Source organism: Uranotaenia lowii, chromosome 2 (genome assembly GCF_029784155.1).
Source record: "Uranotaenia lowii strain MFRU-FL chromosome 2, ASM2978415v1, whole genome shotgun sequence".
Lineage (NCBI taxonomy): Eukaryota > Metazoa > Arthropoda > Insecta > Diptera > Culicidae > Uranotaenia > Uranotaenia lowii.
Genome location: NC_073692.1, coordinates 350,162,644 through 350,186,122, shown reverse-complemented (window position 1 = coordinate 350,186,122; position 23,479 = coordinate 350,162,644). Strand labels below are relative to the sequence as shown.

The window sequence follows — 23,479 nt, the reverse complement described above, 5'->3', positions numbered from 1 at the left end:
ACTTCAAACCGTGGGGTCGGACGCACTCTACTCGACAGCCCCCCGTCGATGGGGTCAGTCTACTCCGACCGTTGTCCGGTCTTCTTTATCCCCCTTGGTTGGCAACCCTAGGATTTTTGGCCCGCGGATTTTCCTGCCCGTTGTGTGCCAAATCGAGAGCAGCTTATCCTAGACTCGCGCCTGTCACGGCACACATTCGGGACTTGGAACGCTACGACTCGGATGTTTCCCGACGGTGACGACATCCTACACCGACTCGAGAGGCTCGCCCGGCGTCGAGAGCCTCTCTACCCGTGGGTATCCCCCGACAGTGGTTAACCCTCTTCCCTCGAGATCCGCTACGAGGAAGGTAAAGTCTTATCCCCGCAGTTTCCCTCTTAGGAAGCGGAACTACTCGGATACCCCCCGACATTGGGGTATCCTACACACGTTCGCGGCGCACCCCTGACCTCCGCTACGCAGAAGATGTTGCCTTATCTTTGTAGCTTCGATCAAGGGATCGGACGCACACTACTCAGATGCTCCCCGCCGATGGAGTCATCCTACACCGTTCGCGGACTGCCGTTGGTTCCAGCTCCTCTGCAGGGCAGTCATGATCCGGGTGAACCCATCGCTGACCGCGTGCCAAGTGTTGGAATCCGCACACATCCTCTGTACAACGTTATCTGCTGACGTGTCAGGCCCACAGGCGGCAAATATGGAAGTACGTACCGCCGCAAACCTCGGACAGACAAACACCACATGTTCGGGTGTTTCCTCTACGTCACCACAATCTGGGCAATATGGCGAAGCCACATGTCCAAACCGGTAGTGGTACTTCATGAAGCATCCATGACCAGTCAGGAATTGCGTCATATAGAAGTCCACTTCACCGTGCCTTCTTCCGATCCAGCTCCCGATGTGCGGGATCAGACGATGGGTCCACCTTCCTCTCGTTGAGCTGTCCCACAGCTGCTGCCAGTTGGACATCGAGTCCTCATTGGCGAGATCTCGAACGTTGGGCGTGTCTCTGTTGTCGTAGCAATAGACATCCTCCTCTAGCAAAACCGAGATGGGCATAACACCCGCTACTACACAGGTGGCTTCGGACGACATGGTCCGGTATCCGCTGATAACCCGCAGGTTCATCAGCCGCTGAACGCTGCTAAGTCGCTGCAGGTTACAGCTTCCTCCCAGGGCCTGCCTCCAGGCCGCTGCTCCGTACCGCAAGATCGAAGTGGTCACACTTGCAATGATCCGCCTTTTGCTGCTTTGGATAGCCGAGGAGTTCGGCATCATTCGTGTGAGTGCGGCCGAGGCCATTGCCGCTCTCTTGCACACGTGTTCGACATGGCTCGTGAAGCTGAGCCTGTCGTCAATCATCACCCCTAGGTACTTAATTGCGCGTTTAGACACGATGTTGCACGGTCCAATGGCAATGGTACCTGTTTGAGGTGATTTCAGGTTGGTGATAAGCACCATCTCGGTTTTGTGGTGGGCTAGACGCAGGCACTTGGAGTGCATCCAGCGTTCCACTTCCTGGATAGCTACCGTGGCCAGTAGCTCAACCTCCGCTGTTGAGGAGCCCCTCGCCAAGAGGACTACATCATCTGCAAATCCTACGAGTTCGGCTCCCGATGGGAGGCTCGTTCGTAGGAGTTCGTCGTAAGTGATGTTCCACAGAACCGGGCCGAGAATTGACCCCTGTGGAACACCCGCCGAAACCTCTTGTGTTCGCAAACCCTCGCCGGTCATATACTGCAGTTGGCGATTGTGGAAGTAACTTTCCACAAGCCTATACAGATATGCCGGGATCCTCATTTGGATGAGCGACGACGCAATCGCTGTCCAACTGACACTGTTGAAGGCGTTCTTCACATCCAGAGTGACAACCGCGCAAAAGCGGAGCCCTCTCCTCTTGGTCAGCCTGGCTCTGTCCGCTACCTCGATGACCGAGCGGATGGCATCTACGGTGCTGCGACCTCGACGGAAACCAAACTGTTTCCCCGAGAGTCCGCCCTCACTTTCCGTGTATCTCTGAAGTCGGTTCTGAATCACCTTCTCCAGGACCTTACCCGCTGTATCCAGTAGACAGATCGGCCGATATGCCGATGGGTCTCCTGGACGCTTACCCGGCTTTGGCAGAAGAACAAGTTTCTGCCGTTTCCACGTGTCAGGAAACACCCGTTCCGTCACGTATCGTTGCAACGATGTTCGGAACATATCGGGGAATTCCCTGATCGCGGCCTTCACCGCGACGTTCGGAATGCCGTCCGGTCCGGGGGCCTTCCTCGGTTGGAGAGACTTGGCGATCTCGCGAAGTTCTTTCACCGTTATCCTCTCTTCGGCGCTGGTGTCCCAGTCATACGGGACTGTTGGCCAGCGGGTAACATCGTGCTGTGGGAACAGCTCATTGATGATGACTCTCAGTTTATCGGGGCACGTTTCAGGTGGTGCGCCCCCACTTTTAGTTCTGCCCATGACTATCCGATAGGCATCACCCCATGGACAGTCGTTGGCGTCACGGCATAACTGTTTGAAACGTGCCCTCTTGCTTGCGTTGATGGCCCTGCGGAGGGCCGATCTCGCGCTTGTGAAGAGTGGCCTACGCTCCGTTCGCTCTTCTTGGGTCCTTGCGTTCTGCATCCTGCGCCTTGCCCTATGGCAATCGGCACGCAGATCCGCAATTTCCTCCGTCCACCAGTAGACGGGTGGCCTAGTGCTTTTATGCTTGGCCCTTCTCGGCATCGCAGCATCGCAAGCGCGAGCTAGAACCCTCGTCAGTTCTCCCGCGGACTGGTTGTCCAGGTTCCTCTCCCAGTGCAACGCTTCGACAAAGACGTTCTGGTCGAACTGCGTTGTCTTCCAGAGGCGTTCTCCTGTACGAGACTCGCGTCTACCTGTCCGCGTACTTGAGCCTAGCCGATAGCGAATTGCGAAGTGATCGCTATTCGTGTAGGCCCCGCTCACCATCCAATCGCTTACCAACCCCGGGCTACCGAAGGTGACATCTATGGTTGACTCGCTCCCGTTCCAACTTTGGTAGGTACTGGTATTCCCTACGTTGGCCAGATCCACATTAAGCCTCGCCAGGGCTTCTAAAAGAGTTTGACCTCTGGGGTTTGTGAGGCGGCTACCCCATTCAACGGCCCACGCGTTAAAGTCGCCAGCAATAACGATGGGGCTTTTCCCCATTAGCACATCCACCATCTTGTCAACCATAGTGCCAAACCTCTCCAAGGACCACCTTGGGGGAGCATAGCAGCTACAGAAGTAGATCCCGTTAACTTTGGCCACCACCATGCCTTCGTTTTCCGTCGCCACAACTTCTTGTATGGGGAAACTACCTGTAACCCATATCGCGGCCAGTTTGGCATCATCAGTCGCCCAATTAATGCCATTCGCAGCTCTGCGATATGGGTCTGCCACTAGCGCGATGTCCAACTTTTCCTCAACTGTCATCTGCCGCAACAGCTGATGTGCTGTGTAGCAGTGGTTGAGGTTAAGTTGGACGACCTCTATGCTCTTGGCGCCCGGGGTGGTACCGCCTGCGCCTTTGTGTAGGCGGGGCACCTAGGGTTGCCAACAGCGTGGTCTCCAGCGCAGACAGGGCATTTAGCAGGCTTTTTGCAGTTAGCCGACTTGTGGCCGGTTTCGCTGCAGCGCCAACATATGCCACTTCTGTCTGGCCCAGTGCAGTCGAACGACTTGTGACCGTTCAACAGGCACTTGAAGCACCGGTCCGGTTGCTGGGGGATGGATATCTGACAGATAGACCATCCCACCTTTAGCCGCCCACACCTAAGTGCGGCGTTTGCTGCTGCAACCGGAAGTTTGACCAGCCCAATCTGCATACCAGATTTGGGAGGGCCATTCCGCAGACGAACCGTCATCTGGTCAGAGCAGATTTTGCACTGCTCGACCAGTGCCACCCGCAGTTCGTCTTCCGTTGTGACTTCATCCAGGTTTTTAACCCGGATGGTCACCTCCTTACAGAGGGCACGCACCTCAGCCTTGTCGCCAAGAGCTTCGGCTGCCTTAACCGTAAGGGTCCCGCTGGAGTTTCCAGCACCACGCTTCAGTTCGAGGATCATCTCGCCGGTGCGTGTCCGACGGATCCTCCAAACTTTCTCGCCTAAATCGGCGAGATCTTCGTTCGTACGCATCTGTCGCAAGACATCTGCGTACGTGCCCTCAGGTGCTTTGACGACAATCGCCTCGCCCCTCTCCCTGACGCGACGTTTGCGTCGTTGGGGTTGGGGTTTGGCTTTTCCCGTCTCCGTACCTTTGGGCCTTCCCCTTTTGCGCGATACCGTCCGCCATCCGGTATTTGCGCTCGTCGGCTCATCTGCCTTTTCGGCAGGGCCTTCCGCCCGCTTGGAAGCGCTGGCCGCAGGATCCTGCCGGACAGACGGATCCTCCGCTCTTTTCTTAGGGTCCCCGGGTCTGAGTTCCCCGGGAGACCCTCTCTGTATGTATGTTTTTTTTTTTTTTTATTTTAGTTGGTAACCACAGGTGGTAAATCCCGGTTTACGGATTGTATTCCAAGGCACGGCGAGCCACCGCGTCCCCCCAGTTTGCTACTCTGGGTCCATGGGTACAATGGGCAGACTCATGATATACTCTCTGTATGTATGTATGTATGTATGTATGTATGTATGTATGTATGTATGTTTTTTTTTATTAGTTGATCACCCAGGTGGTAAATCCTTTTTACGGATTGCATTCCAAGGCACGGCGAGCGACCGAGTCCCCCCAGTATGCTACTCTGGGTCCATGGGTGCAATTGGACGACTCATGATACTATGTACCCCTACGCCATAAAGTCCACCTGGGGCCTCTGGCCATAATTCCCATCCGGACCTGCAACGAAGGCTGTACCCAAGATGGGAGACCAAGTCCGCGCTTAAGCGCTCTTCGGCAAACTCCAGTTCGAGTCAAACTCCAGCATATATACCCTGCCTCTTGTTACGATTCAAGACTAAGGACCTCGCCTCTAACGACTTGAGATCCGGCCTTTACTCGCAAATCGAGACTAGCTTGGTTCCCACGAAAAACGTGCGCTCCGCCTCTATTCGAGACCACTGCAAGAGACCAATGACCTCGCCTCTAACGACTTGAGGTCTTGGCTCCGCCTGGCTTGGCTCGAGGCCCTCTCCTCTTTGCCCGTCCGTGTGCCGAATCGAGAGCAGCTTATCCTGGACACGCGCCTGTCACAGCACACGTCCGGGGCTTTACGAAAGACTACTCGGATGATTCCCGGCGAAGAATTCATCCTACACCGACTCAGATGACTCACCCGCCGACGACGTGAAGTCACCCTACCCGAGAGTATTTCGCGGCGTAAATACTCTTCCCCCTACGAGTTCGACTACGAAGAAGGTCTAGTCTTATCCCCGCAGCCTCCCTCGTAGAGAGCGCGTTCTACTCAGATACTCCGCGGCGGTGGAGGTATCCTACACAACGATCGCGACGTACCTAAACAGCTCGGCATACGCAGAAGGTAGAGTCTTATCTTTGTATGCTTTGCTGCTAGGATCGGACGCACACTACTCGAATGCCCCCCGCCGAAAGGACATTCTACTCCGACCGTGGTCCGGTCTTCCTCCTCCCTTATTGGCTGGCAACCCTAGGGTTTTTGCCCGCCGTGTGCCGAATCGAGAGCAGCTTATCCTGGACTCGCGCCTGTCACAGCACACGTACGGGTCTTAGACGCTTGCGACTCAGATGAATCCCGACGGTGATGTCATCCTACCCGACTCGAGTGGCTCATCCGGCGGCGACGTGAGACCACTCTACCCGAGAGTACTCCGCGACGTGAATACTCTTCCCCCTACGAGTTCGACTGCGGAGAAGGTCTTGTCTTATCCCCACAGCCTCCGTCGCAGAGGGCGCGTTCGACTCGGATACTCCGCGACGATAACGATGGAGGTATCCTACACACAGACGCGCGACGTACCTGGCAGCTCGGCATACGCAGAAGGTGAAGTCTTATCTTTGTATGCTTTACTGCCAGGGTCGGACGCACACTACTCAGGTGCTCCCCGACGAAGGAGTCACCCTACACCGATCGCGGACTGGTGCTGGTTCCAACTCCTCTGCAGGGCAGTCATGATCCGGGTGAACCCATCGCTGACCACGCGCCAAGTGTTGGCGTCTTCGCACATCCTCTGCACTATGTTGTCGACTGTCGTGTCTGGTCCGCAGGCGGCAAGCATGTTAGCACGTACCTCCTCGAACCTTGGACAGCTGAACACTACGTGTTCTGGCGTCTCAGTTATGTCTCCGCAGGTTAGACAGGATGGCGAATCCACGTGTCCAAACCGATGGTGGTACTGCATGAAACATCCATGGCCAGTCAGGAACTGTGTCATGCAAAAGTCCACCTCACCATGTCTTCGATCCATCCAGGATCCGATATTAGGGATCAAGCGATGGGTCCACCGGCCACGTTCCGAGCTGTCCCACTGGTGCTGCCAGTTGGACAGCGAGTTCTCTCTGGCATGTTTCCGCACGTCGGGCACGTGCCTGTTCTCGTAGCAGAAGGCATCTTCCTCTAGCAAGACCGAGATGGGCATGACCCCCGCCACAACATCAGCAGCTACCGAGGACACCGTTCGGTATGCGCTGATTACACGCAGGTTCATCAGCCGCTGCACCCTGCAGAGCTGTTGCAGATTACACTGCCTACTCAAGGCTGCCTTCCAGGCTGCCACTCCATAACGCAGAATGGACGAGGTCACGCTCGCCAGGACCCTCCTTCTGCTGCAGCGGATCGCCGAGTTGTTCGACATGGCCCGTGAGAGGGCTGCTGTCGCCATTGCCGCTCTTTTGCAGGCATAGTCGACGTGGGCCGTAAAGCTCAGCCGGTCGTCGATCATCACCCCCAGGTATTTCACCGCACGTTTGGACTCGATTGCACACGGTCCAACTGCGATCGTCCCGGATTGTGCCGAAATCAAGTTAGTGATCAGCACCATCTCGGTCTTGTGGTGTGCTAGGCGTAGGCTCTTAGAGCGCATCCAGTTTTCCACCTTCTCGATAGCTACTGTGGCAAGTAGCTGTACTTCCTCCGTGGACGGGCCCGTTGCCAGGAGAACTACGTCGTCGGCGAATCCCACGAGTCTCACTCCAGTGGGGAGACGCAGTCTCAGCAGTTCGTTGTAGACGATGTTCCACAATACCGGGCCAAGTATCGATCCTTGTGGAACCCCTGCCGAGACTCTCACTGTTTCCAGTCCCTCGCTGGTCATATACTGTAGTTGGCGGTCACGGAAGTAACACTCCACCATCCTACAGATACATATATGCCGGAATCCTCATGTTGATGAGCGACGACGCAATCGCTGCCCAACTGACGCTGTTAAACGCGTTCTTAACGTCGAGAGTAACCACTGCGCAAAACCGATCTCCTCTCCGTTTCCTCAACCTGGCTTCATCTGCCCTTTCGATGACCAGTCGAATGGCATCCACCGTGCTACGACCTTTCCGGAAACCGAACTGTTCGTCGGATAGGCCGTTCGCTCCTTCGGTGTAGAGCTGGATCCTACTCTGCAACACCTTTTCTAGAACCTTACCAGCGGTGTCCAGCAGACATATCGGTCGATACGCTGAAGGTTCACCAGGTGGCTTGCCCGGTTTTGGCAGGAGCACCAATCGCTGCCGCTTCCACTCATCTGGGAAGACCCTATCATCCACGTACTGTTGCAGTGAAGACCGGAACATTTCGGGATGTTCCATAAGCGCGGCCTTCACTGCAACGTTAGGGATGCCATCCGGACCCGGAGCTTTGTTCAGCTGAAGGGACTTAGCGATGTCGCGCAGTTCCTCCAGTGAAATCCTCTCCTCGTCGCTCGTATCCCAGTCGTATGGGACCCTCGGCCATGTCACTTCCGCAATGTATGTATCTATGTTTTTTTTTTTTTTTAGTTGGTTGTATGTATGTATGTATGTATGTATGTATGTATGTATGTATGTATGTATGTATGTATGTATGTATGTATGTATGTATGTATGTATGTATGTATGTATGTATGTATGTTTTTTTTTTTTTTTTTTTAGTTGGTAACCACAGGTGGTAAATCCCGGTTTACGGATTGTATTCCAAGGCACGGCGAGCCACCGCGTCCCCCCAGTTTGCTACTCTGGGTCCATGGGTACAATGGGCAGACTCATGATATACTCCGTGTATACCCCCTACTCCCTAAACTCCACCTGGGGCCGCAGACCTGGTTCCCACCTCGAACTGTTTAGTACACTATGCTTCAATAGTGGGAGGTCTATTCGCGCTAATGCGCTCAAAGGCAATACTCATTAACGAGACCACTTTCAGCAAAACCTCTCATCCTTACGACTCGACGCCTGAACTCTCCTCTAACGACTTGAGAACCGACATCTCCTCGCAATGACTCGAGATTCCCACACAAACCTCTCCTCTTCGCGACTTGAGGCCTGATCTCTCCTCTGACGACTTGAGATCCGACCCCTCCTCGCATCGACTCGAGGTTTACCTCTCCTCTGCACGATTCAAGGCCCGATCTCTCCTCTAACGACTTGAAATCTGACCTCTCCTCGTAATGACTCGAGGTGACCACTTGTACCCCTCCTCTTGTTGGTAAGGGGCCAGATCCCTCCTCTTACGACTCGGGACCCGACCTCCTATCATAAAGACTCGGGGTTGACCACACAAACCTCTCCGCCTGAAGGTTTGAGGCCTGACCTCTCCTCTAACGACTCGAAGCCCGACCTCTTATCTTCAGGGTTCGAAGTTTGCCACCTTGCCCGTCGTGTGCCAGATCGAGAGCAGCTTATCCTGGACTCGCGCCTGTCACGGCACACGCGCGGGACTTAACGCAACTACTCGGATGATTCCCGACGAAGACGTCATCCTACACCGACTCGAATGGCTCGCCCGGCGTCGAGAGCCACTCTACCCGTGGGTATTCCCCGAACGTGGAATAACCCTTTCCCAACGATTTCCACTGCGAAGAAGGTCAAGTCTTATCCCCGCAGCTTCTGTCGTTGAGAACCGCTCTACTCGGATACTCCCCGAAGGTGGAGCATCCTACACACGAACGCGGCGCACCCACGGCATCCGCTACGCAGAAGGTATTGTCTTATCTTTGTAACTTCAAACCGTGGGGTCGGACGCACTCTACTCGACAGCCCCCCGTCGATGGGGTCAGTCTACTCCGACCGTTGTCCGGTCTTCTTTATCCCCCTTGGTTGGCAACCCTAGGATTTTTGGCCCGCGGATTTTCCTGCCCGTTGTGTGCCAAATCGAGAGCAGCTTATCCTAGACTCGCGCCTGTCACGGCACACATTCGGGACTTGGAACGCTACGACTCGGATGTTTCCCGACGGTGACGACATCCTACACCGACTCGAGAGGCTCGCCCGGCGTCGAGAGCCTCTCTACCCGTGGGTATCCCCCGACAGTGGTTAACCCTCTTCCTTCGAGATCCGCTACGAGGAAGGTAAAGTCTTATCCCCGCAGTTTCCCTCTTAGGAAGCGGAACTACTCGGATACCCCCCGACATTGGGGTATCCTACACACGTTCGCGGCGCACCCCTGACCTCCGCTACGCAGAAGATGATGCCTTATCTTTGTAGCTTCGATCAAGGGATCGGACGCACACTACTCAGATGCTCCCCGCCGATGGAGTCATCCTACACCGTTCGCGGACTGCCGTTGGTTCCAGCTCCTCTGCAGGGCAGTCATGATCCGGGTGAACCCATCGCTGACCGCGTGCCAAGTGTTGGAATCCGCACACATCCTCTGTACAACGTTGTCTGCTGTCGTGTCAGGCCCGCAGGCGGCAAATATGGAAGTACGTACCGCCGCAAACCTCGGACAGACAAACACCACATGTTCGGGTGTTTCCTCTACGTCACCACAATCTGGGCAATATGGCGAAGCCACATGTCCAAACCGGTAGTGGTACTTCATGAAGCATCCATGACCAGTCAGGAATTGCGTCATATAGAAGTCCACTTCACCGTGCCTTCTTCCGATCCAGCTCCCGATGTGCGGGATCAGACGATGGGTCCACCTTCCTCTCGTTGAGCTGTCCCACAGCTGCTGCCAGTTGGACATCGAGTCCTCATTGGCGAGATCTCGAACGTTGGGCGTGTCTCTGTTGTCGTAGCAATAGACATCCTCCTCTAGCAAAACCGAGATGGGCATAACACCCGCTACAACACAGGCGGCTTCGGACGACATGGTCCGGTATCCGCTGATAACCCGCAGGTTCATCAGCCGCTGAACGCTGCTAAGTCGCTGCAGGTTACAGCTTCCTCCCAGGGCCTGCCTCCAGGCCGCTGCTCCGTACCGCAAGATCGAAGTGGTCACACTTGCAATGATCCGCCTTTTGCTGCTTTGGATAGCCGAGGAGTTCGGCATCATTCGTGTGAGTGCGGCCGTGGCCATTGCCGCTCTCTTGCACACGTGTTCGACATGGCTCGTGAAGCTGAGCCTGTCGTCAATCATCACCCCTAGGTACTTAATTGCGCGTTTAGACACGATGTTGCACGGTCCAACGGCAATGGTACCTGTTTGGGGTGATTTCAGGTTGGTGATAAGCACCATCTCGGTTTTGTGGTGGGCTAGACGCAGGCACTTGGAGTGCATCCAGCGTTCCACTTCCTGGATAGCTACCGTGGCCAGTAGCTCAACCTCCGCTGTTGAGGAGCCCCTCGCCAAGAGGACTACATCATCTGCAAATCCTACGAGTTCGGCTCCCGATGGGAGGCTCGTTCGTAGGAGTTCGTCGTAGGTAATGTTCCACAGAACCGGGCCGAGAATTGACCCCTGTGGAACACCCGCCGAAACCTCTTGTGTTCGCAAACCCTCGCCGGTCATATACTGCAGTTGGCGATTGTGGAAGTAACTTTCCACAAGCCTATACAGATATGCCGGGATCCTCATTTGGATGAGCGACGACGCAATCGCTGTCCAACTGACACTGTTGAAGGCGTTCTTCACATCCAGAGTGACAACCGCACAAAAGCGGAGCCCTCTCCTCTTGGTCAGCCTGGCTCTGTCCGCTACCTCGATGACCGAGCGGATGGCATCTACGGTGCTGCGACCTCGACGGAAACCAAACTGTTTCCCCGAGAGTCCGCCCTCACTTTCCGTGTATCTCTGAAGTCGGTTCTGAATCACCTTCTCCAGGACCTTACCCGCTGTATCCAGTAGACAGATCGGCCGATATGCCGATGGGTCTCCTGGACGCTTACCCGGCTTTGGCAGAAGAACAAGTTTCTGCCGTTTCCACGTGTCAGGAAACACCCGTTCCGTCACGTATCGTTGCAACGATGTTCGGAACATATCGGGGAATTCCCTAATCGCGGCCTTCACCGCGACGTTCGGAATGCCGTCCGGTCCGGGGGCCTTCCTCGGTTGGAGAGACTTGGCGATCTCGCGAAGTTCTTCCACCGTTATCCTCTCTTCGGCGCTGGTGTCCCAGTCATACGGGACTGTTGGCCAGCGGGTAACATCGTGCTGTGGGAACAGCTCATTGATGATGACTCTCAGTTTATCGGGGCACGTTTCAGGTGGTGCGCCCCCACTTTTAGTTCTGCCCATGACTATCCGATAGGCATCACCCCATGGACAGTCGTTGGCGTCACGGCATAACTGTTTGAAACGTGCCCTCTTGCTTGCGTTGATGGCCCTGCGGAGGGCCGATCTCGCGCTTGTGAAGAGTGGCCTACGCTCCGTTCGCTCTTCTTGGGTCCTTGCGTTCTGCATCCTGCGCCTTGCCCTATGGCAGTCGGCGCGCAGACCCGCAATTTCCTCCGTCCACCAGTAGACGGGTGGCCTAGTGCTTTTATGCTTGGCCCTTCTCGGCATCGCAGCATCGCAAGCGCGAGCTAGAACCCTCGTCAGTTCTTCCGCGGACAGGTTGTCCAGGTTCCTCTCCCAGTGCAACGCTTCGACAAAGACGTTCTGGTCGAACTGCGTTGTCTTCCAGAGGCGTTCTCCTGTACGAGACTCGCGTCTACCTGTCCGCGTACTTGAGCCTAGCCGATAGCGAATCGCGAAGTGATCGCTATTCGTGTAGGCCTCGCTCACCATCCAATCGCTTACCAACCCCGGGCTACCGAAGGTGACATCTATGGTTGACTCGCTCCCGTTCCAACTTTGGTAGGTACTGGTATTCCCTACGTTGGCCAGATCCACATTAAGCCTCGCCAGGGCTTCTAAAAGAGTTTGACCTCTGGGGTTTGTGAGGCGGCTACCCCATTCAACGGCCCACGCGTTAAAGTCGCCAGCAATAACGATGGGGCTTTTCCCCATTAGCACATCCACCATCTTGTCAACCATAGTGCCAAACCTCTCCAAGGACCACCTTGGGGGAGCATAGCAGCTACAGAAGTAGATCCCGTTAACTTTGGCCACCACCATGCCTTCGTATTCCGTCGCCACAACTTCTTGTATGGGGAAACTACCTGTAACCCATATCGCAGCCAGTTTGGCATCATCAGTCGCCCAATTAATGCCATTCGCAGCTCTGCGATATGGGTCTGCCACTAGCGCGATGTCCAACTTTTCCTCAACTGTCATCTGCCGCAACAGCTGGTGTGCTGTGTAGCAGTGGTTGAGGTTAAGTTGGACGACCTCTATGCTCTTGGCGCCCGGGGTGGTACCGCCTGCGCCTTTGTGTAGGCGGGGCACCTAGGGTTGCCAACAGCGTGGTCTCCAGCGCAGACAGGGCATTTAGCAGGCTTTTTGCAGTTAGCCGACTTGTGGCCGGTTTCGCTGCAGCGCCAGCATATGCCACTTCTGTCTGGCCCAGTGCAGTCGAACGACTTGTGACCGTTCAACAGGCACTTGAAGCACCGGTCCGGTTGCTGGGGGATGGATATCTGACAGATAGACCATCCCACCTTTAGCCGCCCACACTTAAGTGCGGCGTTTGCTGCTGCAACCGGAAGTTTGACCAGCCCAATCTGCATACCAGATTTGGGAGGGCCATTCCGCAGACGAACCGTCATCTGGTCAGAGCAGATTTTGCACTGCTCGACCAGTGCCACCCGCAGTTCGTCTTCCGTCGTGACTTCATCCAGGTTTTTAACCCGGATGGTCACTTCCTTACAGAGGGCACGCACCTCAGCCTTGTCACCAAGGGCTTCGGCGGCCTTAGCCGTAAGGGTCCCGCTGGAGTTTCCAGCACCACGCTTCAGTTCGAGGATCATCTCGCCGGTGCGTGTCCGACGGATCCTCCGAACTTTCTCGCCTAAATCGGCGAGATCTTCGTTCGTACGCATCTGTCGCAAGACATCTGCGTACGTGCCCTCAGGTGCTTTGACGACAATCGCCTCGCCCCTCTCCCTGACGCGACGTTTGCGTCGTTGGGGTTGGGGTTTGGCTTTTCCCGTCTCCGTACCTTTGGGCCTTCCCCTTTTACGCGATACCGTCCGCCATCCGGTATTTGCGCTCGTCGGCTCATCTGCCTTTTCGGCAGGGCCTTCCGCCCGCTTGGAAGCGCTGGCCGCAGGATCCTGCCGGACAGACGGATCCTCCGCTCTTTTCTTAGGGTCCCCGGGTCTGAGTTCCCCGGGAGACCCTCTCTTACGCTTGCTGTTGCCAGCAAACGCAAGGCTACCCTCTGTTTGGGCAAAGGCATTGACCTTCTTTGGGCGGGTGGTGTCCGCCCTTAGAGGGGTCTCTGCCGGCCCTCGCTCTTTTGGTCTGGCGGCCTCGGGCTCCGCAAGCCGTTCCACCACAGCTTTGTTGGCTGCGATGAAGAGCTGCATCACCCTGGCTAGCTTCTCGCGTATTTCCTTGTGGATGTTGGACTTCCCCTTCACACATTCCACAAGGTCAGCGATGCCAGCCATGGCCGTGACCAACTCTACTGGAGCTCCCGGATCTTGGAGTTCCGGGGAGCTCAGTAGGTCTTCCAGCGCTTCCTGTACTTGATCGTACGGGTCCGCTCGCACATCGCTCGGTGTTTCCACCGACGTTGCCGTCGGGTCCACCGGGTTGGCAGATTGCCTAACCGGTGAACGCCTAAGGCCACTCCCGCCGAACGGATTCGGGCTTTCGCCTTTATCCGTTCCGTCCCTTTTTGTTTTATTTGGATTTTTGCTCATTTTGAATCCCACGAGTAGCTAGGTAACAGACGGTCCACTGCGCCAGTGACCTGCTTAGCGCAGCAAGGACTGGGATACTGTGGGGTGTGTCCCGGTGCCCCACAGGCAACCGTTAGAGACTGGCGTGACTTAACGACCCGCCAGCCTTCCAGGTACATCGGCACGGTTAGCTTCACACCTTCACCAATGGAGTCGGTTTCCGATAGAAATTCCATTGTCGTAATCCAAATTCGTTAGCGAGGGTCTTCATAAGGGGGGGGGGGGTGTAGTTCTCTCGGCCGTACATCTGCATAAAGCAGACACGTTTCCACTCTGCACCACGGGGAGGTGGAACTACGTCGTGTATGTATGTATGTATGTATGTATGTATGTATGTATGTATGTATGTATGTATGTATGTATGTATGTATGTATGTATGGTAGCAACCTTGGGTGCACGGTCGTTCCGCAGTTGTGGCTAAGGCTTCATCAACAAATCATCGTATGTCACCATACATATATCCAGTTGAAACCAGCTGAATGAGACGTTCAAGGGAATGGATTCGTAAGTAGAGTAACTTACGATATCCGAAGGGTTAGGATAGACTGGTCTCGAGAAGTTATGGCCGAATATACAACTAACTCACTATGCAAGTCTCTGTAGTTCAAAAACCACTTGACCGATTGTCACCAAATTTTCAACACGTATACATAACACTACTAGGTAGCTTCACTGAAAATGCCATCAATTTTCATTCATGCATACAAAAGTTATTCACAAAACAAAGTGTTGCATTTTTTTCGAATACACTCCTTAGTATATTCAGGGTGACTACTCATTCGGGGAAGTCGGGAAATGCGAGAAAAAGTCAAGATTTAAAATCCATCGGGAAAAAGCGAGCACAAATCGAGAATTTTTCGCTCAGCTGCTTAGTGCATATGTACATATTTGCACATTAGACCGCTGTAAGCTTTGTTATGGAATTTTAAATGTTTACATTTTTGCACCTCTTATGACTTTTTTTGGTTGCTTTGATTATTGAAAAAAATCAGCCATAAAATTTTAAAAGCGATTCATTGAGTCCTGGATAAGCGCAACGAGTTTGAATTTTGTATTGAAAATAAAATTTAAATTTTTCATTCAAAAATCACCAGAGGTGTACTGGAAGTTTGTAAAAATACAACTTTGGATGATTAATATTTCATGATTCTTGCATAACACTTCATGTAATCAACCCACAAACCTATAATGTACCCTAGAAAAGATATTCGATAGTATACAAAAAAAAAAAAAAGTTTTCGAAAATTAATTTTTTTTAAATTTTAGTTTTTTTGACTGCTAATTGGAAAGCTATTTAACTGTAAGATGAAAACAAAAAATCACAAAAAACTGCTTTACATAGCTAATGAGTATGATTTATATAACCTTGACAAGAATATTATGAAATTATTGAAAGCACTAGAAATCAAAGAGTGCAATTTTTAAACACTTTTAAATAAAGGTTGTCAGAATTTTTTCAGCACGTATCCGAGCAATTTTAAATCAAATCCTGGCCAAATCCGGGCATTTGATTTCAAAATTAACGACCAAAAAAATCCGGGCAACATCCGGCCAAATTTAGTCAAAACCCAGGAATAACTCTACAAAAATCAGGATAAAAACTGTTTTTCATCAAAACTCATCGAAGACTTTAGAACATCTTTAACGCTTTCAAAAATAGTTTCATGATAGTTTTTATAAAAATAGTTTTGGAGGCATAAATATAAAAAAATTACAATACAATTTTTTTTTGTTTGATTTGCCAAAAAAGTGAAAAAATCTGGGCTTTTTTCAATGAAATCCGGGCAACCGGGCAACCGGGTCGATTCTGCGATTGAAAACTACTGATTCTGGTCCTCGAACGAAGTTAATAAATAATTATATACGGTCTGGTCGAATTCCATCCATTTGTACACCAGTATAAAAAAAACTCAAGAAATGTTTAGGGAAATTTTCTCTAATCACTACCTTAAAATATTTCCATAAATTACCCAAAACGGTACCATTTCTGTTTAGTTAGGGCAATTCGGGCATTTTTTCTATTTTGATTTGGCTTTTTCAAATGTTGTTTCTGATTTTCCAGTTGGTTTTCTTGCTAGCGAGGTATGATAATGAAGTTTTTAAAAACTGAAACCTTCTTAAATATGTTATTATTTTTTAGTTTAATTTAAAAAATTACAATTAAATTACTCATCAAACGGCACAATCTTTAAATACAACTTTTGTGACTGATTGTTCTGTTTTTGAGCATCGGGAAAGTTGTGAGAACATATGGGAAAAAGTCGGGAAAATGCGGGAAAATCAAAAATTTAAATTGAGTTGCCACCCTGTATATTGCATTGAAATAACAATTATGTCTGGCGTCTTCAAACAATAATTGTTAATAAATCACGTGCAAATGTTGCATAAAACTTTATCTTTCTTGAAACTCTGATTGAGTACAAAATTCTCGATAAAGAACGTAAGCAAAATAAATAATTCCATTATGACGACTTGGAAATCACTTAGACTTAGAATTTAAAAAAAAAATAGAAATAAATTCAAATTCCATAGAGATACAGATGTAAGAGTTCAAGAGTAAAATTCGAAATCTTAAATCGCATTTCATACAGAATCACAATTCATTTTCTCAAATTTAATTCATAATTTCGAATCAAGATTTGAGAAACAGATAACAAATGAATTTCTAATTCAAAGTTCAGAAACAAAGATGCAATCAAAGTCAAAGCTGGAATTGAAAAATTCATAATATAAATCAAAATGTTTTTTATTTCTATTTCATATCTTTAAAAAACAAATGAAAAATGTTTTCGTGCAATGCGTTTTAAATTAAAAAAAAAAAAACAGATTATTTACAATTTAGACAAATTGGGCAAGTATAGTAAACAGAAAACTCAAATTGGTCCAAATTTTCTTTAACTATCTTTATCTAAACTGTTTTATTGGTAGTTTTAAAAACGATTCGAACGTTTTTGACAAATTTCGAAAAAAAAAATGAAAATTTTAGGTGTTTGGTGTTGGTCACTTTTTAATTGATTTTTTTTAGCTTAATACATAGATTCTGCCTGATTTGTTCTGATTTTGTGTAAAAAAAAACAAAATCAAAGGCCCAGATTTTTCTAGATTTCGAAAACCGTTGCCAAGCCAATCGAGAAACTTATTTTTAGTAATGAATCTTAATTTTTAACCTTAGAGAACCGGGAATTCATTAGATCATGTGGGAAAATTGAGTAGCCACCATATTATGGTTCATTGGGTAATGCACGGAATGTGAAAAAAACTTTTTGTGCAAGTCTGTTATTAATTCAGCGCATTATTCATTAGATAGAAATTGTAAAATAAAATCAGAACATAAGTGTAAGAGTTTCAGCATTACGTTTAAAATTTCGGAGTCACATAAATTAAGAATTAGAAGTTTGAAAGAAAATTTCATCCTAAGAATTCCCAACTAACATCATTTAAATCTGAAAGTTATTTGAACTTCAAGGTGGATTACTAAAAATGTCATGTCATCACTTTTTTGCGTTCAGTTCGTTCAGAATCATCTACGAGGATGGAAATCCGTGAAAAAAGAAAACAACAAGTTTAGTTCTAATAAAAAATACCAACTATTTTGCAAAAAAAAAACCTAAAAACAAATTTTCTCGTGAATTTTTAGAGCGAAAATATTACAAAATTTCAATAGGGAAACCCGGAATTTGAGAATGAAAACTCGCTGGCCACCATGACATACCTAAGTGAACTTTTTAATCTAGATTTTAATATTAGCTTTAAAAATAGGAATTTCTATTCCCAAGCATAACTCTTTTGAGCTTTGCACAAAATTGATAGAGTACCTATCAATCAATAGCAATGTGGAATAAGAAATGCTTTAATTTTTGTTCCTTGAAAAATCCTTTAAGCCCTCATTGTTATACACAACTAAAACACCAAAGTTCGAGAAATCTTAAAAACAAAATATTATACAAATATCTTTATCTTAGAAAAGGATTTTCGATTTTACGATTGAAGGTGGATGTGAGAATCAATCAAGCTGAACTAAGCTGTGAGCCTTAAAAAATATAAATTCATACCGCGCTTTGAATGTAAAATGAAATCAGCAAGATACCTTACTAAATACAAGATAGATAATTTTTGCCAAAAAACACAAAACTTTTACTTACGAATATTTCTCTCTTTTTCTCATTTCAGTATGTCACAGAGAAAATGGGCGGTGCGGAAGGCACCAAACTGGACCTGGACTTCATGGAAATGGAAAGAGTGAGTTTGTTAGCGTAATGTTTTTCTCTAGTAGTATCGATTTTATTCTGTTTTTGATCACGCTCCAAAAACGGCGTTGTCTCCTCCGAAAATTTATTTTCAATCCATTTAAACTGCAATAACACAATGAAAAAAAAAAAAAACAAACGGAAATCATGCCCCTGGAACTGTATCACCCCAAATTGTTCTCCATTATAGAAAACAGACGTCACCGTGGAGCTGGTCGAAGAGTTGCAAGCAAAAACGAAAGAATACTTGCAACCGAACCCGACGGCCAGAGCCAAGATGGCAGCGGTCAAAGGTATTTCTAAATTATCAGGTCAAGCTAAAAGTAATACTTATCCACAACCAGAAGGTATATTGGCCGACTGCATGCTGACGTACGGTAAAAAGCTCGGCGAAGACAGTATTTTCGGTAAGTTTTTTTCTAATTTGGAAAGCATTTGTCAATATATATAGCCGCATATTACTCTCCTCTGTGCCAATTTTGTAATCGTGACTAGCTTTTACACTTTTGTGCGTACATACTTATCCGATATGAATGGTCTCTCTGTATTGTAAAATAATCCAAAAAAAAAGAAGAGGATATAAATATTAACAGAAAACTAACCGTTCACCATTATTGCTACTAATTAGCAAACCGAATGTACAAAGTTCCGGGCTAAAATGTTCTTAAGTTGTTGCGATGTAGGTGTTTTTTGATTGATTATTGTTCAACAAATGTTCGTGTTTTTTTACTTTTTGTTTATTTCTTGAAATATCTATTTTTGATTTATTTCATTTTTTCCACGGGGAGGGCATTCATTTTCAATCCCATTTTAATTTTTATTAATTTCAATTTTTTTTAATTTTAAATTTAGGGGTTTGTTTTCAAATTTTATCCTGATCTCAATTTTTCGCGTTAGCTTTTTTCGTACAGGTTCTCAATCTCAATTGAATCAGTGGAAGATTAATATAATCATAAACCAATTGTTCTATTTACTTCCCTGCAGGGCGTATTGACAGGTTGTCAAAAGTATTGACAAAACGAGTAAATGTTCTTGGTTTCCTTACTTTCTTATACTTATTTTGGCTTTAGATTTCATCTATATTCAATGCTCTCAACATTTCGCTCTCTACCCTCTCGGTGCTTTGAGATGATTGGATTCAGTCTATTTTTAATTTTTTTTTGCTCATTTTCAATTTGTTACAATATCCTCTACTGATGAATATATTTCTTTTATTAATTTTCCCTATTGATAATGTGTTTCATTTTGTTGCAGTTTGATTATTTTTTATCAAAATTCATTCAATCTCGAACATGTTTGCTTGTATTGCTTTCTATTTTTAGATTCTGCTTTTGTTAACAATTATTCTTTTTTTTTGTTTTAACTGATCATTAGAACTTGATATTAAAAAAAAATCCTTCCAAAATTTGAAACTTTGCGCAGAAAATTCAATCTTAGGAGATTTGTTTTCAATTCAAAAACATTCCATATAGCCAACACCTAGCAAGTCAATCGGTATCATCTATTAGTGTATTAAGTTCTCGTGTGCTTCTTTTTCACAATTATGCTTTCTGCCTAACCCCTAAACAATCGCAATCAATCCTCAAAACTCATTGCATCATATGTAGCTTTTTAATTTGGTTTTTCACGAACGTTCTGGTTTTCTTTAATTTCTATTTATTTCTTTCAATAATGTTCGATGTATATCAACTCACTAAACGGTCGTGAACATATTTGTTTCATATCTCATCCTTGCTGAAGGATATCTGCTCTCAATGTCACAAATAACTAATCACACTTTCTCTTTTTCATAACCAACAACAAACAATCACCAAAAACAAAACGTGGAACCCTAAATTACGTATTATGCAAAATTAAACTTGTCGGAAAACCTTCACAAACTGGCAACCCTCCATTTAAACCGCTCCGTCTTCCAACCTATGCAGCCTTGTCTCTCGTAGAGATGGGCGATTCGCTCAAGCAGATGGCAGACGTCAAGTACTCGCTCGATGATAACATCAAGCAGAACGTCCTGGAGCCACTGCATCAGCTGCAGACCAAGGACCTGAAGGAGGTTATGGTGAGTATACTTATTTTTTAATTTGATTTAGAATAAATTAAAAGACGAAAGACGAAAGACAAAAGACGAAAGACGAAAGACGAAAGACGAAAGACGAAAGACGAAAGACGAAAGACGAAAGACGAAAGACGAAAGACGAAAGACGAAAGACGAAAGACGAAAGACGAAAGACGAAAGACGAAAGACGAAAGACGAAAGACGAAAGACGAAAAACGAAAGACGAAAGACGAAAGACGAAAGACGAAAGACGAAAGACGAAAGACGAAAGACGAAAGACGAAAGACGAAAGACGAAAGACGAAAGACGAAAGACGAAAGACGAAAGACGAAAGACGAAAGACGAAAGACGAAAGACGAAAGACGAAAGACGAAAGACGAAAGACGAAAGACGAAAGACGAAAGACGAAAGACGAAAGACGAAAGACGAAAGACGAAAGACGAAAGACGAAAGACGAAAGACGAAAGACGAAAGACGAAAGACGAAAGACGAAAGACGAAAGACGAAAGACGAAAGACGAAAGACGAAAGACGAAAGACGAAAGACGAAAGACGAAAGACGAAAGACGAAAGACGAAAGACGAAAGACGAAAGACGAAAGACGAAAGACGAAAGACGAAAGACGAAAGACGAAAGACGAAAGACGAAAGACGAAAGACGAAAGACGAAAGACGAAAGACGAAAGACGAAAGACGAAAGACGAAAGACGAAAGACGAAAGACGAAAGACGAAAGACGAAAGACGAAAGACGAAAGACGACAGACGACAGACGACAGACGACAGACGAAAGACGAAAGACGAAAGACGACAGACGACAGACGACAGACGACAGACGACAGACGACAGACGACAGACGACAGACGACAGACGACAGACGACAGACGACAGACGACAGACGACAGACGACAGACGACAGACGACAGACGACAGACGACAGACGACAGACGACAGACGACAGACGACAGACGACAGACGACAGACGACAGACGACAGACGACAGACGACAGACGACAGACGACAGACGACAGACGACAGACGACAGACGACAGACGACAGACGACAGACGACAGACGACAGACGACAGACGACAGACGACAGACGACAGACGACAGACGACAGACGACAGACGACAGACGACAGACGACAGGACGACAGACGACAGGACGACAGACGACAGGACGACAGGACGACAGACGACAGACGACAGACGACAGACGACAGACGACAGACGACAGACGACAGACGACAGACGCCAGACGCCAGACGACAGACGACAGACGACAGACGACAGACGACAGACGACAGACGACAGACGACAGACGATAGACGACAGACGACAGACGTCAGACGTCAGACGTCAGACGTCAGACGTCAGACGACAGACGACAGACGACAGACGACAGACGACAGACGACAGACGACAGACGACAGACGACAGACGACAGACGACAGACGACAGACGACAGACGACAGACGACAGACGACAGACGACAGACGACAGACGACAGACGATAGACGACAGACGATAGACGACAGACGACAGACGTCAGACGTCAGACGTCACACGTCAGACGACAGACGACAGACGACAGACGACAGACGACAGACGACAGACGACAGACGACAGACGACAGACGACAGACGACAGACGACAGACGACAGACGACAGACGACAGACAACAGACGACAGACGACAGACGACAGACGACAGACGACAGACGACAGACGACAGACGACAGACGACAGACGAAAGACGATAAATTCATTTGACATTATCGAAATACGAAATGATCCGAAAATGAGAAACAATCTCAAGACGAGAAATGACTGAAAGGCAAGAAACCACAGAAAGTTGAAAGTTGAATAAAATTGAACTCTCATTTTGGGGATTTTGTTCCCTCATCGTTTCCAGCAAAAAAATAGATTGCCAGTAAATTTAATTGAATTTTTCTCTTTTACCCTTTTTCTTCTCGATTCCATGTAAAAACGAAAAAACTTCAACCCATTTTCACAACCCCGGTGTGAAAATATAGCATCATCGTAAAAAATTGCAAGGACGACGTCTTGATTTTGACTGCAAAAAACGACGCCAGGCAAAAGGTAAGCAGCAGTTTTTCTTCCTTTCGGGTTGCATAGAAAGATGGTTCGTTTAAATATTCAAAAGCACCTTATTCCCTGCCTATTCCTCCATCTGATCTTTAGCTTTCCTTTTTCCCAAGAATAGGAAAAATGCTCTTTAGCCATTCCTTCAAAATTTTGACTGTTTTCCTTTCTTTTCTTTTTTTTAATTTTTTAATAAAAGTGTTGCTTTGAATAATGTTTTAAAAAAATGTTTTATTGTACTGTTTAATGCTTCGAAGTTTCAAATTATTTTTTTAACTTCAACAGTAAAACTGATGGAAAAATATCCCTGACTGATATCCCTGATCCATATTTTGAGATTAGGTGTCGATTGAAGTATCCTCGTATTTTTCGGTCGAATGCTTTAAGACGTACAGCAGCCCAGCTACCATTCCATTCCATTTTTGGCAATTGCTTCCATTTTGTTTTCGAAACAAGAAAAAAAAAACAAAAACTGGAAGCAAATTCCGATAGACATCGTCCTTTTCACCGGAGCGTTGGTGTTTGAAAGCTGTGTGGGTGGATGGCCACGTGGCATTCGAAGATGTTATCTTAATTATGGCCCCTTTGAAGGCAGACCAGTTGATGCGAATTTTTCGCTCCAATCGAGCAAAATGTTTGGCTATGAACCACGGCGAGCGATCGGAATACACCTAGGTTTTTTTTTACACGGTTTTTTTTACGCGGTTTTTTTTTACACGGCTTTTTTTACACGGTTTTCGGGAATTATCACGGTTTTTTTTACACGGTTTTCGCGAATTAACACGGTTTTTGAGAGAAAATATTCTAAGTCCTTTTCAAAGGAAAACACTTAGAATCTTTTTGAAGTTGAGAAAATCTGATCTCTTAGACTAAGAACATGATACATGAGACCAAAGACCTGGGACCTGAGACCTGAAACCTGAGACTTGAGACCTGAGACCTGAGACCTGAGACC

The 23,479-nt window shown here is 48.0% G+C and overlaps 1 protein-coding gene across 1 annotated transcript in view; it reads left to right on the top strand.

Moving 5' to 3' along the window:
* Positions 1-22,574, top strand: part of LOC129743060 (endophilin-A-like) — a 58,960-nt gene extending 36,386 nt beyond the window's left edge. Inside the window, exons 2-6 of the mRNA XM_055735001.1 lie at positions 18,290-18,358; positions 18,557-18,659; positions 18,711-18,773; positions 20,292-20,425; positions 22,455-22,574. Of these exons, the coding sequence (XP_055590976.1) occupies positions 18,290-18,358; positions 18,557-18,659; positions 18,711-18,773; positions 20,292-20,425; positions 22,455-22,574 (489 nt within the window). The remainder of the gene's footprint in view (positions 1-18,289; positions 18,359-18,556; positions 18,660-18,710; positions 18,774-20,291; positions 20,426-22,454) is intronic.
* Positions 22,575-23,479: the final 905 nt, after the last annotated feature.